Raw genomic sequence first — 19,005 nt, forward strand, 5'->3', positions numbered from 1 at the left:
GTTATAATTTTCTCTTAATTTAGGATGAATCTTAGACTCTTTCCTTATCCTAAGGACATAATCATGAATGTGCAAAGATTTAGCACAAACGTATTCATTGTTTATAGTTTTAAATAGTTGAGAATAAGAATTGGTTAAATAAACTATGTTAAATATATACACTGGAATTCTCTGTAATCATTAAAATTATGCAGAATATGCAATAGTATGAAAAAATATTGCTCTCAAGTTGACTTATAATATGGTATGTACAGTACAATTCCAATTGACTTTTAGAAGTTTATGGGTGAATAGATAAAAAATGAGAAAAATAGCCACTGAAAAAATTTTGTTGCAGCTTTTCTGTCTTGTAGGATTATGAGTGATATTCTAATTTTAATCTTTTTCTTTTACAAATTTTCTAAAATCATCCATACATTGCCTCCATATTTTTAAAAAACCCCTCAAATTTAGAAAAAAAATGAGATCGGTAATGTCCAAGAGTCTTGCAAATACATTATTGACCTCTTAACAATGGCTGAGAACAGTGCTGGATACAAACTTATAAATGTTTGTTGAATAGTGAATGAAATAGTGTTATCTTTCTATGCATTTTTAGAAATAAGAGTGTTTAATGCTTCAAGCATTCAGTTTGTAGATTTTTTTGCAAAGTATTTTTTTTTGTTTGGAAGAAAGATTCTCAATAAACACAAAATAAACTAGACTGGATGTGGTGGGTGTTTTCTAATATCATTTCAGATAATGTGACCAAAAGAGGAGCCTTTGGAACCAATTCTTCAGAAAACAATTTTCCTTCAGTAAAATTTACTCAGAGAAATGAACCAAATGATCACCATCTTAGCAATAAAGCCGTCTTTCTTCGTACTTCGTCACAGTGTTCAGAAGAGGAACAGGTAATACGATAGCACATTTACAGAAACAGAGAAAAAAAATTCATCATGAATTTAAAAAAAGAAAGAGACCATAATAAGAAACATCAGACAGCTATTGGATCAGTAACTCAGACTCCTAATTTTAGAAGGAGTGCCTTTGGGATACTTTAATGAAAATCATCATTAGATTTCATGATTTCAACAGCCAACTTTTATGATAGTAACTTAATTATCCCTAATTTTTGTTAAAAACCTCTTAAGGATCTGCCATCTACAGATTTTTCTTGAAATTATGTCTATATTTTAGCTTGTCCTCTGGGACAAAAGAGTTCCTTTTTATAATTCTCTGTGTAAATGAGAGTTTCTTTTACCTGTCCTGAATTCATGTCCTTCAGACTTAAAGTAGAATATGTTACCTTGGTTCTTCCAAGATTTGGTCAATAAATACATGTTAGATGCTCTCTTCCTAATCTTGAAGACTTCATAGACTATATTCACATTATCTTTAGCTATGGTTTTTAACTATCAAGGAATCCTAGTGGAAGTGTTCTATTTTTTAAGCCATTTGAGTTTCTACTTTCTATCTCATCGTGTATTCCCTGTGATATTGTGGACAGAATTGTATATGAGATTATGGTTTTATTCAAGGGAGAAAAATCTCCATGTTAGAAGTGTGTTTATATACAGCGAAGGGCTATAATTCTTTAATTCTATAACTTATTTCCAGTGAGATGATTATGGGACAAGAACTTTTCTTTCTAGAGGATTCACTGTCTACTGGCCATCATTGGCAATTGGAATTACATTTTCGATTGAGTCTTTAACCAGTGTGTGAGAGGCAAAGAATTGTTCCACGGTATTTTTTCCTAGTGACTTGAAAATGTTGTATTAGCATTCTCTGATTTGTCCTTCAGAGGCTCATTGGGATGGGATGGGACGGGAGCTGGGGTAATGAGGTGCGGAGTGTTATATTTTACACATGAAAAAATTGAGGTTAAATAATTTACCCTAGGTTACACTGTAGATGAGTCTAGAAGACAGAAGTAGAAGTCAGACCTCCTGGAACCTATTCCCTGATGGCTGCTATGACTTAGTGAATCTGCTGTCACTAAGGTGTCATGGTTTGTCATGCATAGCTAATTAACAGAAAACGGAAAGGGGATTTTAGTTCCTGAAGGGCTACAAGATCAGCTCCTTTATTTTCACTTGTTTCATGTTCCCATCAATATGTCCTCAATGTTTTTTGTTTGTTTGTTTGTTTTCCCAGATAGTGATGGATGAAGGCCAAAAAGTTGGCAGTTCCTTTCAAGGTGATCTGAATCGGGCAGGAAAGGTGAAGGTAAGGCATGATTCGATTTTATTCCATGGGCAAAACCCAGAAAGAGCATAAAAACAACAAAAACCTCACAGGACTCATTTGCTGTCTGTCATACAAATTTGGAGAATTCAGCAGATTTTGTCTATATGCTTTAAAAAGAAAAAGTGGTGTTTGATTATCTTAAACTGTCCTTGGTTGCCTGGGTTCTGGATCTTTTTTCCTCAAAGCTTTACAAATGGAAGGGGTGCTTCAGTAGAGAAACATGACTCTCGTCCCCTTGAACATATACCGTTAATTAAGAGAAATGACAATATAACATTCTCAAGTTTTAGTACTGAAACCATCATATGGAAGATAAATTTTTGCTGTCCCTTGGAAGTCAAAAAGTAACTGTAGTTATGTACTTCCAAGTAATGGAAGCTACAAGCCATGGTCTGGCAGGTAGAGAGTGGGGAAGAAAGACCCAGGCTGTGTCTTGAATTCCAATGATGAGATCTAAATTTATAATTTGACGGTATTTTGTTATGTACATGTTTTAGGTCATAAGCATAAAAGGCATTTTGACATCATGCCTTTACTAGATCTGCCTTCCTGCCAGTGGTGAAATCATTTGTTTATTCAAACTCTTTGATATTCACCTGAGATAAATTGGTTCATGTCTGAAGTGTTACCATTTTGTTAATAAAATGTCTCATTGTCAGCTTGCAGTGGAAAGCAACATTGAAATGCTGCTACTGTCTGTAAAGGTCATTTGCTCTGCTTTTTACCTTTGAAGTAATTTTCAGTTTTATTTGCTCAAAAGAGAGAACACTTGATTTTTTGCCCTGTTCACCTCTCTTGTGATTACCTGGGGCAGGATGATTTTGTCTTGAATGAACCTTCTTCCCTGCTTTCTTTAGTTTCTACTCTCTCTTTGGAATTTAAAGCACACTGTTGTGAGAATAGCCAGACCCACCACCATCATTTGCTTGAGGAGCAAAAGCAATAAAACAAAACCAAAAAACAGAAACATTGTTTCAGACTGTCTTGATGGTGGTATATATTCTGAATCAGGAACAAAAACTTTTCAAAAACTTCCCAGTCTGTTTTTTCCCTTTCAGTATAGAGATCTTACTGTGGTGCCCAAGAAATCCGGGCCAACTTCCAGATTTAGTGCTTCCTTCAGATGTCGCTGGGAAAGCACAGTGAACACAAAGGTCTCTATCTGGGACTCAAAAGTTAATGAGAAAAGGAGATTCATTTACTCACTTGAGTGTTGTGGAAGTGGATTCACTGATTCTTAATTGCATATTTTTCTCTAGGTCTAATTTGCATAAAGATGATGTTAATCCTTTTCTAGGTAGACAACTTCCTTGATTTAGAAGATTTGGACTTGGATGAAGACATTAAGCCCCAAATGAGTAAGAGTATGCTTTCTGTTTCCTTTCTACACTGCTTGACCTCTTTCTTGAAACTACAAATAAGACTTTAGACAGCTTTTCTTTTCTTTCTTTCTTTTTTTTGGGGCAATCCTTACCTCTACTTTCCCTGAGATAGGAAAAACTGGAGTCCTGCAGTCTCTTTTTCGATAATAAAGATTTCAGCTGAAAGGTCATACAAAACTTGTTGAAGGTTGTAACATCTTTGGTCTTAAATGAAGGAAAGGTGTTCTTCCTCCCCCCACCCCATTTACCATGTGATTGATTTTTGGATAATTGTCTCAGAGTCATTTAAGTCAAACCCTTATTTCTTAGAAGCACCATGTAAATTGAGATTATTTTTGAGTGCTACTTAAAATATCAGTTGATCATAAAAATCATAAAAATTATGAGAATTGATCATAAAATAAACAAAAAAAATAAAATCCAAATCTTTGCTTTTATAAATATTTATTAATATGTAAACCAAACAATTAAAACTAAAGATATAGTGTGAATGTTTTTTCTGGGGCTTTCCCTGAGGTTTATGTAGATGAGGCCTTTTCCTTTCTTGGTTAATATTTCTGTGTAAGCCTGGGTATCCTTTGTTGCTCAAAGGGGCTTTGAAATATGGTCAAAATTTGAGTTACTTGTTTTGAAAACTCTCCTTCCTAATTTAATACGCAAGAATATCTCAAAATTAGTTGAATGTTAGGGAAGGGGCAGTTTCCATGGGGGTTTGGTTGTTGGTGTTTGATTGTTGTTTACAGTCCTTAGGTGGTCATAAACAGCGATTATGGTTATTATTGTTGGGGAAGGGGGCTTCTTTATAATCACACAGGAGTTAAAGTGCAGGGTGTAGTTGGTTGGGGGATGGCCACTGTCTGTAAACTGACTGTATAAGCCTCTGCTTTGGCTTGTCTGTTTGCCTGAATTTGAGAGGCTTTGGTAATTGGAAGCAATTAACATTTCTTTTCTGCTTCCAATCAGCACACTACTCCATTGAAGGCTCTGTTACTCAAGCACTCTATTAACCAGTAGACTTCGCAGATTTTTTTCCGTACTTGCTTGGTTCAAGGGAGATCAGAGATCTAACAGAATCACAGAGGTTCTCTTAACTTTAATGCCTTAGGCAGCTCTGAATTTCCTTATTAGAGCAGTTTAGAGGCTCTGATTGGATTAGAAGGGATTGCTGAGGATTTATGAGGAAGCCACATTTGTGGAGCAAGCACACTGTTTCTGGGTTTTGGGTGATTTGGGGAAAGGGAACAGATTCCTGGGTCCTGTTCCTAAGAAAGAGTCTAATTCAGAAGGTCTTTTGTGGCATCTACTGATCTGCATTTTTAACCACTACCCCCAGGGGATTCTGATATAGTTCATGTGGATGATACTTGGAGTCTGCATGTATACCTTTACAACATAAAATTAATTTCATAGGAGGGCACAGAAGTGCACAGGTTGAACATTTTTGTGATGGTTTAAACTTCTTGCTTTCTGCCAGTAATGAGAAGGTCTGTATACTGACATAATCCTGCATAGCCAGCGAATCTGATTTTGGTTGTATCAATATTTTAAATTAGTCTTCTTACCTTTTCCATTATTTTCACATTGTTTTCTTTAAACTTTTTTTTTTTTTTTTTTTTTGGCTGCGTTGGGTCTTTCTCTAGTTGAGGTGCGCGGGGGCTACTCTTCGCTGTGGTGCATGTGCTTCTCATTGTGGTGGCTTCCCTTGTTGCGCAGCACAGGCTCTAGGTGTGCAGGCTCCAGTAGTTGCAGCACTCAGGCTCCGTAGTTGTGGCACACAGGCTTAGTTGCTCTGCAGCACGTGGGATCTTCCCGGACCAGGGATCAAACCTGTGTCCCCTGCATTGGCAGGTGGATTCTCAACCACTGTACCACCAGGGAAGTCCCTCTTTAACCATCTTTTAAGTTTTTTTTTTTTTTTTTTACCAGATCTGTTTCTGTTGTTTAAAAAATTGCAAAGAAATGTCTCACTAGTATGATTTTTCTGGAAATCAGATAACAGGTAGTTTTGCATTTGTGTGTATAAAAGCTTACTGAGGCTGAACCAAGTCTCAGTGGACTTGCATGAGGTAGTCAGTACCTTCTCAGGTGTAAAATAATGTGAAAAGCCAAGGCTAAAAAGCAACCTAGGCTTCAGTGATCTATTCCAATTACCAAAAAGACCACCAAGCTTCACAATTTTCATAATGCACAATCTGGGTCATTTGAAAGGAAAGAAAAAAGAAATAGTTGTGCCAGGGTGAATTTTAGATTGCGTCTGATTTGTATTACACTTAAGGAGTGGGAGCAGAAGGCGAATATTTATATCAGATGGGAAACGTGACATTTTAAACAGACAAGTTGCTTATATAATTTTGGCAGCTGAGGGGTTTACTGATTAGATTCTGTTGTTATTGTTTAAGCAACAGATTTGCTTGGGGCAAGAAGGAAGTGAGTTGCATATTGTTTTTCTACCACTGACTTTATTTGTTCACCTTTTTCATTTTCATAAATATTCTCCAAGATTCAGGCGCTTGTTTCTGTCCCAGTATTTGGCTTATTGTTTTGGCAGCCCAGGTGGAGACAGTTTTTCCAAGCAGACAACTCAGTGCTGTGCTATTGACCAGTTGTTGGAGGGAACCTTGGCCACAGAGTTTGGTGCCCTGTGTTTATTTGACGTCACATTAACCATTTTTTCCTCCTTTGAGATAAGATAGTTAACCTGATGGTTAGTTACTGTCATGCTCCAGACTGTTACCCGAAAATATTATTATTTGGAATAGGTATTAGTTATTATGCTTTGGCCATTGGAGTAGGAAGAATCTTCTGGTCGTCTTTATTTTTTACCCCCTCAGTTGGCCCAGCATGTTCTCTGGATGAGTGCAGAAGGTCAAAGAGACTTTTTTGAGGCCTAGTTTTCAGAATTATACTGTCTTATACAAGTTTCTTGACCAGTGGGTATACTTATGCTATGGTTGATTGTGTTGGATGAAAATGGGCAATTGATTTCCTGCTCAAAGATTGGCAGCCTTATTTGATTTTCATTTTCAATCTCTCCAGTACTCCCAGTTCTAATGAAGGCATCATTTTCTCTCTCTCTCCCTCTTTTTTTAAAAAATTCTTTCCTTATCTGCAACTTTAAGGCTTTATGTAGCCTATGAATGACCTGGACTCTTATTCAAAGATATTTAACAACTGTGACTGGATCCTGGAATAAAATAAAGAATAAAACAGATCTGGTTCCTGTCCTTGGAAATTTGTAGTTTATTGGAAGAATCAGACATATCACAAATATATAATTACATATGCTTTAGATCTCATGAGAGCATATGGCAGGGGAATTTAATTTGTCCATGGATCAGAGAAAGTGCTGAGAGCCTGAGATCTAAAGGATGAGTAATTATTAACTGGGTGAGGGGTGGGTAAGAGAGTATAGGAACAGCGTAAGAACAGTGTGTGTAAAGGTTCTGAGCTAGGAGAAGATGGCATATTTCAGCCAACACAGTTTAGGCATTTCATTTACTTTCCACTTGGGACTGTTAAAAATCATTCCCTCATTGCTTAGAAGATCACTAAAAGATCATTGAGAGGGAAAAATCCTTGCTTCAAAATGTTCCTCTATCCCTGTTCCTCCAGTTTTTTTTTAATGTGCAAACTTATCCATCTATTAAATTCAAGCTTGAAAGCCATATCAACCACAAAGGCAAATGCTTCCACTGCATTCCTGAGAAGAGAACAGAATTGGGATGGTAATTCCACCCTTTCAATAATTCCTCTATTTTATTTCTCCCCAAGGGTAAAGGAAGGCATTATCTAATTGGAGAGATTAGGGAAAAAAACTGATGTGTATGGATGAGACATTTTGTTTCTTCTTTTGGGTTCATGCTGTTTGGAAGGTGTATGTCCTCTTTTCTGTACCTGTGTCACCTTTCTTATAGTAGACACACTTTAAAAGGGGCCCAGGTCTGCCTTATATGGTGGTTTTCAACCTGAGAGATACATTGGAATCGCTTGAGGAGCTTAAAAAAAAACGACAATACCTGGATCCTGCCTTTGGAGATCCTTTCCCAGTAGTCTGGTGTGTGTCCTGGGCATTGGCAGTATTTAAAGCTTCCCAGGTGACTCTAACATGCATTTGAAGCTGAGAACCATCTCTAGACAAATGTCTGGAGGTATCACTCTCTGAGCCCCTACTCTAAGGGCTCTAGGGATGTGAAGAGGTTCTCCTTATACCTGGCTGGATTCATGTCATCTGTGCAGACTCCCTGTCAGGTGGGATAGTCCAAGGTCTAGACTTGGAAGGAAAGTTTGATAAATAAGAGGGCAAATTGTGACTGCAGGACAAGCTCTGTTTTCAAAGTCAGCTCTATTAGTTATAAAGCTCATATTTTGATCCCCATCTTTTTGACTCCTGTATGGATTTTTCTTTTATTTCTGTATTTAAAGTAGAGGGATATGATTTATTATCACTGTCAAATGCCAACTCTGCCCATGAAGTAACTCTTCCCTGATCTTCCTGATCTTCCCCTTGAATGGGCAGTAATCTTCCTCTGTTTACATTTCCACTTTTATTTATTTTGCAGTTATTTTTTTGTCAAAGTAAGTTTTCATTAATGTGTCTCTTGAAAGTGGCATATGGTTTATTCATATGCATGTACACACACACACACATACACAAATAAAACTTCATCTTTTAATTGGTGTGTTTAATCCATTTACATTTAATGTAGCTGCTGATATATTTGGCTTTAAATCTCTTATCTTACTATTTTGTTTTCTACTTGTCCTGCCAGTTGTATGTTCTTCACTCATTTTTTGCCTATTTTGGATTAATCGAGTATTATATTATTGTTTCATTGCCCCCTATTTTTGCTGGGTAAAGAATTCCAGGTTTTTAATTATTTTCTTTCAGAATTTTTAAGACGTTATTCTATTCTGTTATGGTGTTAATTTTTTCTCTATTGAAAACTGTCAAAAAACCAAGTGTTAATCTGATGGTTGTACATTGGAAGGTAATATGTTTTTTACCTCATTTGACTACTTTTATGATTTTCTCTTTGTTTTTGTTTGTCAGTAATTTCACTCTGCCCCGGCATTGTTAACTTTGTATTTGTTCTGCGTGGGGTTTGTAGATTCTTGTAAATGTTAGCAAATTCTCAGTTCTTATGTCTTCAAATATTACCTGTGCCTAGACTTTTCACCATGTCCCACATATCACTTATGCTCTTTCCTGCATTTTCCATCCTTTTTTATTTCCTTTCTTTCTTCAGTCCAAATATTTTCTACTATCTATGTTCTAGTTCAGTAATCCTTTCTTGAATTGTATCAAATATGATGTTAAAGCCATCAATATTTCAGTTATTATAGTTTTCAAGAGGTCTGGAATATCTATTTTTATAGATTTTAGTTCCCTGCCAAAATTTTCCATTTTTGTCATATATTTATTGGAATATATTAATCAATTATTTTAAAGTTCCTGTCTCATAATTCCAATAACTGAGATGTCCTGTGAGTCCATTTATATTATTAATTTTCCCTTTTGATCTGATATCTTTGTATACCTGGTAATTTTCGTTTGAATGCTGAACATTGTATATAAAATATTACATAGGCTCTGGATGATTATCTTAATCTTGTTTTAGAAATCTTCTTTTCAACATTTTGCTAGCAGTTACAGTAGTCATAGGTCATCTTAATCCAATATGGGATTGAGCTGATTTGGTGACAGCTTTATGAGGGCTGCTCTACTTCTAGTTCTTGCTTACTGCTAGGGTGTAGCCCTTCAAGGTAAATCACAGCCCCTCCTTCTTGGAGATCCCAAACTCTATTTTTTATCTTCACAGCACTGTGAACCTGTTGGTAGTTCTGCTAAGCTTCTCAGCCTCTTAGTCTATTTCTTCTTCACTTCTTGGTGTTTCAGCCTCTGCTTACAAATCAGTAAATGCCATAAGTTGAAAAACAGCTTAGACTCTTAGACTCACTTTCACTACTTTCCTTCTCTCCAGGATCTTGGCCCCTCGAGTTCTGGGCTTCCCTGGTAGCTCTCTAATGCCTTTAAGTAGTTGATTTTTTATCATTTATTCAGCTTTTCTAATGTTCTTGGTGGGAGGGTCAGACTCATATTAAATGTGGTCTGGGAGCTCCTTGGAAAACCCCAAGGTCTGAAGGTCAAATAAGTTGACGTTTGCATTGATGTTGCAAAAGCAATGATGGGTAAAGATGCTAGTAACTTAGTGTGAATCAAGGTAGAAGCACCAAACTATACTAGTAGTCACTGTAATCTTTACTGTCCTGAATTGTAGTTAAAGCAAATGCCAGTTTCCATTGCAGATGTCCTTGATGAAGTGGTAAAAATTATTAATTTTATTAAACCCTGATGCTTGAGTATACCTCTTCTGCTGCATACTGAAATACAACAGTTATATTTCATGTATACATGAAATACATGAAAATTTTTTCATGGAAAAAATGAAAAACAGTTTTTCATGAAAAAACACTTGTGCAATTGAGTGGTGTGCTGAACTTGTTTTGTTTTGTTTTTTCTTTCATGGATCAACGTTTTTACTTGAAAGAATGACTGACAAAGTATAGTTCTCAAAAAGGAATGAAGTGAGCCCGTCTCTACAAGACAACAGCTGACAGTATTCATTGCCAATGATAAAATTGGCAATGGATCAAGTGAAAATTGGATTTTTGGAAAACTTATATCCAGTACTGTGAGCTTGACAGCTTCCCAATATTTAAAGCCTTTTCTGATAAAATTGGTAATGTTAACTAATGTGATTTTTATATTGCATAATGAAATATGTCAACATTTGAAAAATCTGCATAACACAGTGAACCACCATTTTCCAAATAACCAATATATGATGTTACAAAATCATGCACAGGAGCGCAATCCATTCAACATGTAAGATAGACCAATGGATTTTAACATAAGAGTATGAAAAATTTACTGAAAGGGTTTTTCATATTGCACATTGAAATTATTTTTAAAAACTTTATCATTTTTCAATATCTAGTGTGTATCAAAGAATAGTATCCCCAGTTATATAAAAAAGTATTAAAATAGTCCTCCCCTTTCCAGCTACATATCTGTGTGAGACTAGAGTTTCTTCATTTTCATCAACTGAAACAGCATATTCCAAAAATTCAGTGCAGAAGCAAATATAGAATCCAGCTTTCTTCTATTTAAGACAGACATTTAAAAGATTCAGACAATGTAAAACAATGCTTCTCTTCTATTTTCTTTGATTTTGGAAAAGAGGTTTTTTAAATAAAAATATTTATTTTAATATATGAGTATTATTTTAATGATTCAATATCAAATATTTGAAAATTTGTATTTTAATGATTCAATAAGCAAATATTTGAAATTTTAATTTCTAATATGGTAAATATTGATAGATATCACTCCCATAAACAAAAGCTCTTTGGGGTCTTCAAAAAATTTTAAGAACAAGAACCACCTGATATAAACTATCATAGCTGGAAGCTATGTGCAGAGGAGGCCTGAGTGCATTTCTTATCTGTATCCTTTTTGGTCTCGAGGAACACCTGAAATTTCAGGAAATTTTGGCCATTTGGCAACAAAGGAATGGATTGGTTAATTTTTATAAACATGACAGGCAGACTAAATATTATTATTGTCTAGATTATCAGATGCCAGGTAGATGGCTTACTTTTTAATGTATTAAATTACATGATTATAACCTTTGACTTGCTGGTCATTGGCTAAATGCAGAAAGACAAATGGCACAAACACATAGTATATAAACGCTGGACATTTTGTCATGTAGTTGAGAAAGAGGTTGAAATGCTTTCAACCAGGCTCGCCATCCAACATCAAGATTCGTTTTTCGAGAGGTGCCTTCACTCTACAAAGCACATCAGTCAAGATGGTGGTATTTAGCTAAGAAGGAAACTAATTGTTTTAGAAACAATAAGGTCAGATGAAGTGTCTTAAAGATAAGATTTCAGTTGGGAAAGCTTTGCAGAAAACTTCAGAAATTCCATTCCCCACCATCAATGAATACAATCGTTTTCTCCCTGAGAGAATGAATATTTAAATAACCCATCAGTGATTATAAAATGGCTAAAAGATAAGGTATCTTGGGCCTCCCTGGTGGCGCAGTGGTTGAGAGTCCGCCTGCCGATGCAGGGGATACGGGTTCGTGCCCCGGTCTGGGAGGATCCCATATGCCGCGGAGCGGCTGGGCCCGTGAGCCATGGCCGCTGGGCCTGCGCATCCGGAGCCTGTGCTCCGCAACGGGAGAGGCCACAACAGTGAGAGGCCCGCATACCGCAAAAAGAAAAAAAAAAAAAAAAAAAAAAAAAAAAAAAAAAAAAAGATAAGGTATCTTTCTTTATAACTTGTGTCTTATCAGACTATTCGTGTGCATATAGGTTTCACTCTTTTATAAATCTGTCCTATTTAGAGTTAAAGCAGTTCAATTTTTGTGTTGATTATTGTCTGATTTTACGTATAAAAATCCTACTCCTGTAAAAAAAAATTTAGTTTTTGAGGGAAAGGACTATACATATTTTGCATCATTCACAATGTCCTATGGATAGGTAGACTCTTCATACTTGCTGTTCAGTTTAAAAGTTGAGATGCAGGAAATTAATTTCCTTTCTGCAAGTATGTGCTGAGCATTTACTACATATAAGGTGTCGTGTTAGGCTCCAACAGCTATGCGTTTGTGCATTTTACTTTTACACTGGAGAAACAAATGACAGGAATGGAAAATGCAGTGGATACTGAGTCATATTGTTTTGAAAGAATTGTACCCATGGCAGTGGAATTCTTATGAAATAAACCATTTTTGTTGAAAACCCTACCTTCTTCGCAAACATATGAGGGATGTCAAGAGTTTCAGCAAAGGAATTTCAGAGTTGTCCCTCTTCGTGCACAGTACTGTCCATCAGATTTTAAATAGCTCTGAAAGCAGAATTGATTTTGATTTCATATTCAAAGGGATGTTTGCACTGGCAGCCAATGGGTATGGTAGATATTGGTTTTCACATTAAGAGGCTTGAACCTTTCTCTTCTTGCCTCTCTTGTTGGCAGGCCCCTAACCAGTGAGGGAGATTAGCTTTGGACTCATAAAGGAATATCTTAGAAAGCCAGTTTTTCCACCAACCTTATTGAATTTAAAAATATTACTTCTCTGGGACTTCCCTGGTGGCACAGTGGTTAAGAATCCGCCTGCCAGTTCAGGGGACATGGGTTTGATCCCTGGTCCAGGAAGATCTCACATGCCGCGGGGCAACTAAGCCCGTGCGCCACAACTACTGAACCCACGTGCTGCAATTACTGAAGCCCATGCGCCTAGAGCCCTGCTCCGCAACAAGAGAAGCCACCGCAGTGAGAAGCCCGCGCACCACGATGAAGAGTAGCCCCCGCTCCCCGCAATTAGAGAAAGCCCGCACACAGCAGCGAAGACCCAACGCAGCCAAAATAAATAAATAAATAAATAAATAAATTTTAAAAAATTAAAAAAAAATATATATAAATATTACTTCTGGTTATAAAATTGTAAAACGCCCTGAACACTTACTAATCACGCTAATGTGCTATCGTAGTGACATTTCTTGGCCCTGAGTTTGTAGGTACAATCTGATAGATTTTAAATAATATATGTGATGAAAATGCTTACTTAAAAGTAAGTTCATGGGCTTCCCTGGTGGCGCAGTGGTTGAGAGTCCACCTGCCGATGCAGGGGACACGGGTTCGTGCCCCGGTCCAGGAAGATCCCACATGCCGCAGAGCGGCTGGGCCCATGAGCCATGGCCGCTGAGCCTGCCCGTCTGGAACCTGTGCTCCACAATGGGAGAGGCCACAACAGTGAGAGGCCTGCGTACCGCAAAAAAAAAAAAAAAAAAAAGTAAGTTCATGATGTGACATCATGAGCTAGGAGCACGGGCTCCGCAGACAGACTGCAGCTGTGGCCCCGTGAGTGAGGTGGCTGGGTGACTCTCAGTGTTAGAGCTCATTGCCTGTAAAAGAGGAAATAACAGACTTGTTGAGAGGATTGGCAGAGTTAATGCATGTAAAATGCTGGCTATTATTATTGTTTTTATTTCTCCTAATTAATCAGGTCATATTCTATGATTTCAATAATTAATCATAGTAGAACTTCCTTCTTCACCATCCCCCTGCCCACGTGCTCAGTTTCTAGGCTGTTTGTCATGTTCCCTGTTGCTGAAGTCTTAAGAATTTTGTAATCATGTCTTTTGTGAAGGTAATAGCTGTAGTGAAGAGAGACGTATTTCAAATAAGTTTCAGTTTTTGAATATCAGTACCTGCTCAGTTATCTCCCCATACATGCTGCCCTTGGCAACAACCAAGGCATGCCTGTTGTTAATTAATCACTTCCACTGAGAAGTTAATTAGTGTCTTAATTAGGATCATCATTGAATAGCAGGCAGCAGCATCTTGCGCCAGCTCCAAGTTATTGGTTGCAGCCCTTCTGGTCCTGCGAAAACTTAGACGGAGGAGGGATCCTGTTGTGCTTCTGTTTGTTTTTCTGTCTTCAGAGAAAGCTGCGGAAGGTCATCAGTTGTCTGTGATGCATCCATGTTCTGTCACACGTGCAAAAATAAGGAAACACATCCACTTCTAATGGATCGATCAGAAAACCAAGATTGGCTTTTGAATTCTTGTGATTTGCTAAACAAGCCGGAAACACATTGTTGTTGTTGTTTGCATGCATTGAGAAGTAAGCCATGCATTCTGAGTATGACAGAGTATTTCATTTTTCTGCTGGAAGTTAAAGTTCCTTCCTTCTGGCATCATTGTTTTTTAATATGTTTTTTTGAAATATTGCCATATTGTTACAGGATGAAATCAGCACTCCATTTTCTTTCTCTTCACCCCCTCAGGAAAATATGGCAAAATGAGGCAAAAGTAGCATCTTCTTGACTTATTTTCCTGTAGAAGTAGAAATTGGGTTGAGGGTGAGAGGCGTGATCAAGTTATTCCCAAAACAACATTTCTCCCAGACCTTTTGGATGGATTGTAACATTGCAACTATAAAATAAAAATTAATGCACTGACGACTTCTATTTTATAGAAAGGAGAATCCCTTGAGTCAAGTTCCCAAGTGAGGACAGGCATTGTGAAATGGACCTACTTTACTTGAGCATATTTGCTCATTTTTTGGACTATCATAGACTTTTAGATGACTTAGGTCAATTGTGGACTTGGTGAAGGGATCAAGTGAAATATTTTGTATTCGACAGATTTGCTGCTGCTTCCAGGAGAGGTGGAGCAGGACATGAGCATGAGTGTTCCTTCTTACATTCCTTCTGTGGCCCAGCCTGTTACCTCTGGAGTGAAGCCAAGGCCCACTGGAAAAGGAGCAGACAAACAAAGGGAAGAGGTACTCCACAGGGAATTCAGTCCTCTTGAAATTGCCTTGATTTTGTAACTAGTCCTTTCAGAGAAATGCCACTATACCCGTGTGCTTCTGTATTTTTCTGAGATTTGGGAAGATTTACAGTTCAGGTTGCTTAATTGGGTCCCTCTCACTGCCATCTCTCTCTAATGTGTATAATCCCTTTTAAACACACAGAGCAATTATGTTTTTACGTGGAAACTATGTTTGTGTCATGATGTTCGCCATGCTACAGGACAGTGCTACTTGGGGACTCCGCAAGAGAAAGGATGGAAAGTTTTCTTCTCTCTTTTAGTCTGCACTGGCCACTTTTGTTTTTATTATTGTTTCCAAGGTCCTAAAAACATTTTGCATTAGTTAAGGTAAGGCCAGGCTGCTATAGTAGGGAATCCCAACAATAAATCAGTGGCTGAAAGGAGATAGAAGTTTATTTCTCTCATGTAACAGTCTGTAGAGAGCCTTTAAAGTGAGCAGGTGCTTCTGTCCCCTGGGGTCACCAGGGCCCAGGTTCCTTCTCTCTGGATCTCCACTGCACCTCAGGACATTGTCCTCATGTGCATATTCCAAGTCAGGTCACCGTCCTACCTGGAGGGGCAAGAGATGAGAGCATGGGGGCAGCAAGTTCCCCCAAGGCATAGGACTCAGGGCTCTTCATCTCTGCTCACATTCCATTGGCAACCACTTAGTCACATGTTCCTATCTGGTCCCTGGGGAGGCTGGGAAATGTCATCTATACATGCACTTCACCAGCACGGGAGAATGGAATCTGCCACATGTTAACGCTCCCAAATGCACAACTTGAAAGCCACCTTTCACCATCATTTGCAACTCATCTACATATACTTAACAAACACGTGCCAGCCAAGGCTGCTGATGGTGCTCGGCAGTGGCCTTTATCACCTTTATTACTCTAGCATAAAAGGGGATCGGGCACAAGAAGTTGTTAAGGGCTCTTTATTATTGCTTCCTAATAAAAACACTAGGGTGTTTCGTGATTATTTAGTTGTTTGGGTACTAGTCTTGTCACTTGATGTTATGGAAGCAGTCATTCAATCAGAAGTAATCCACACATTTCAATTTTAAATTGCCCTTTTTTCATAGAACTTTTGTTCACTGACATCACAGAAGTCTATCTAGGATGCTTGCAGACTTATATTAAATCCCAAATTGTTTACCAGATAAACTTGCGGAGATAGCCACTTTTCAATGCTTTTTGAATTATAGATTGCTTTCTCTGAGTATTAAGAGACTATAATTGCAAGGTGATTCCTAGCAGGAATCAGTTTCTTTTAAAGACTTGTTCATGTTCTTGACTTCAGTTGTGACCATACAAATTATTGGACCAGCCAGTGGTCAGTGGCACCTAGTGCCATTATAGAAATTGTTACAAAATGGTTTTAGTTGATGGGTTTAAAAAAAAAAAAAAGAATGATTTCTGGAATCAGTCATATAGCCAGTAAAATGCTAGTTAAAATCCTGTGTATGGTTGTATCTTTAAAAGGAGTATAAATTTCTTCCCAGAGAATGTGAAAATTTTTAAATGTTCGAATCAAAATGATATGAACAATTTTTGTGTTGGCAAAAATGAGACATAAATGAATAATTTGCTGCTTTTTAAATATCAGAGTAATATTTTGGGTGGGATTTTAATTTCTAACCACTGTTTGTTAGAGAAGTGTTTCAGAACTGTCTAGAATCACAATACCACACCAACTCTGCCTTGGTTTAATAGTATTAATCTTATTTTAAAATACCCAATGTAGGTAATAGAACATAATCACCAATTTCCAGCACATACATCCTGTAAGGACCTACCAACGGGCTATTTTGGGTGAGAGATGGTAGTTGCTTTCTGTGATGTCAATCTCAAAAGATGAAACTTATCCTGGATGTCCTAACTTCCTCTTAATTGCCTAATGAGAATCCATAACTTCCTGATATGGACTGGACCCATTTAATTTTTTCCTAATTTTATCACTGCTTTTGTACATGTGCATTTCCTCCTTACAGTCAAACGTTTTTCAAGAGCCTTCCACTTTCCCTTTGTGAATAACTTCTTGCTGTAGTTACTCTCTTTTGATGAATTTTGGAAGTTTTGAACAGCTTTACTGAACAAAAAGAATTCACATTAAGAAGATGAAAAATTGTGAGTTCTTGTCCTACTTCGCAAAATATAGAAGAGGTCACTGAAGAAACTTTTGTTGTATTTTAATGGGAGATTGCCTGTTTTTCCATTTCAAAATGGGACTCTAAAATTTTTCACCTGTATAGACAGTTTATTTATCATATTACTGTGTAAGATAACCTACAGCTAAATGCTGCTGTTATTGATTTGAGCATTAGTTCTATTTACTTTAACTTGCCTACATGGTACGATGAATGAAAATGATTCCTTCTGTAATAGTGTCCCTCTTAGAATAAATCACGTGAGCAATTTTAAGAAAACTAGCAATTTTCTAATAGTGTACAAATTCTATTCCCTGAGAGACTACAAAAGGATTTCAGTTAGATTTGAAATTAGACACCTGAAATCCACATGTTTCTCTCAGCTCCTTAGGCAAAAATAACAAGTTAATAACTTAATTCACAGTTGTTTTCTGTTTAGTAGCAGGGGATTTGGTGTTCCATTGTACAAATTCTGCTCTTTGAAATAAATCAGAAGTTCAGTTTGCAATCTAAAAAACTTGGAGCCTTATATCTTAGAACCTCAAAATGAACCTAACTTGAAAGAGGAGAATTCCCAAAGTGTGCCACAGTAGCCAACAGCTGAAATGCATAAATAGAACTGCAGCTTTACAGTATTTGTAAAGCTGTCGTTTTGAAGATCACAGTGATGTGTTCTGAACTGCAGTGTACATCAGGGTTCACTTTGAATTACATATATGCCCCTTGTCTTAGAAGACCCTACATTCACTTATGTGTGTCTCTATAAGGTTACTTAATTAAAATGCAAAAAAGTCAGAACTAGTGCCGAATTAAGTGCTTTGCGTATAGGAGACATGCAATAAGTATTGAATGAACAAATAATCAGGAAACTTTCCTCACTACCGGGAGTGATTTTCTGGTATAATAAGATGGTTAGGGTCATTGTCTCTTTCCTTCTCTATTGGTTCATTGCCCTCAACGTGTAAACATGTTTAAGTCTCTCGCATCCTTAACGAAATGAAAGAAAACTAAAAAAACAACCTTCCCTTTACCTTGGACCCCTCTTGGCTATTGTCTGGTCTTTTTTCTCCCTTTTCATACAGACTTCAGAAACCAACAGACTCGACTCCTCTAGTTGACTCTGCTTCCTTTCCCCTCACTCCTCATTCAGTTCATTGCAAAATGCCCTTGGTCTAATCACCTGCCTGGACATATTCAGAATAAAGGTATCATTGCCAATCATCCCAAAGGACACTTTTCAGTCTTTATTTCAATGGGACTCTCTACTGTGTTTTTTACCATTGATTTTCCCTGACACTCGTGGTCCACTGGTTCTCTCTTCCCAGCTCTTCTCAGATTCTTTGTGTATTTCTCTGAGTGTTCTTTCCCTGCCTCCTTTGGGGGTTTTCCCTCCATGCTTCCCTTAGGAGTTGGTATTCCTCAGGGTTCCATGCTAAACCTACAGCTCTTCCCACTTGCATACTTGGATCTGTTTTCATCTATAGGTTACTACCTTTTGTGCTTATGTCTCCAAATCTGTATCTCCAGCTTCAGACCTCTTGCTGAGCTTCAGGTTTGTGGGTTCAATTGCCTGTTGACAATTCTATCTGGATTCCTTGAGGTACATTCAAATCAACATGTTAAAAACTGAGCTTATCTTTACCCACTTCTCTTCCTGCATTCTTGCTCTTCTTCCCTTCCTATATCCAAATCAGTCATCAAGTGCTGTTAATTTCACTTTCTAATATTTTAAAATATCTGCTCTCAATGCCCTGTTCTCATTATCTTGTCTGGACTGCTTCAGCAGGCTCCTGACTAGTCTCCTGACTCCCAATCTACCCTCTGTTCAGTCTTCAGAGTGATCTTTCTTG

General features: G+C 37.4%; 1 protein-coding gene across 5 annotated transcripts in view; it reads left to right on the top strand.

Annotated features, from left to right (window-relative positions):
* IFTAP (intraflagellar transport associated protein) overlaps positions 1–19,005 on the top strand; it is a 60,066-nt gene that overhangs the window by 37,043 nt on the left and 4,018 nt on the right. For 4 of the 5 annotated variants that reach the window (XM_081241128.1, XM_081241129.1, XM_081241131.1 and 1 more), the window contains 4 exons: positions 739–893; positions 2,140–2,211; positions 3,530–3,596; positions 14,835–14,974. In XM_081241128.1, the coding sequence (XP_081097254.1) occupies positions 739–893; positions 2,140–2,211; positions 3,530–3,596; positions 14,835–14,974 (434 nt within the window). The remainder of the gene's footprint in view (positions 1–738; positions 894–2,139; positions 2,212–3,529; positions 3,597–14,834; positions 14,975–19,005) is intronic. The other variant, XM_081241130.1, reaches the window with a different exon arrangement.

Source organism: Mesoplodon bidens (assembly GCF_964165515.1).
Source record: "Mesoplodon bidens genome assembly, chromosome: 7".
Taxonomy (NCBI): domain Eukaryota; kingdom Metazoa; phylum Chordata; class Mammalia; order Artiodactyla; family Ziphiidae; genus Mesoplodon; species Mesoplodon bidens.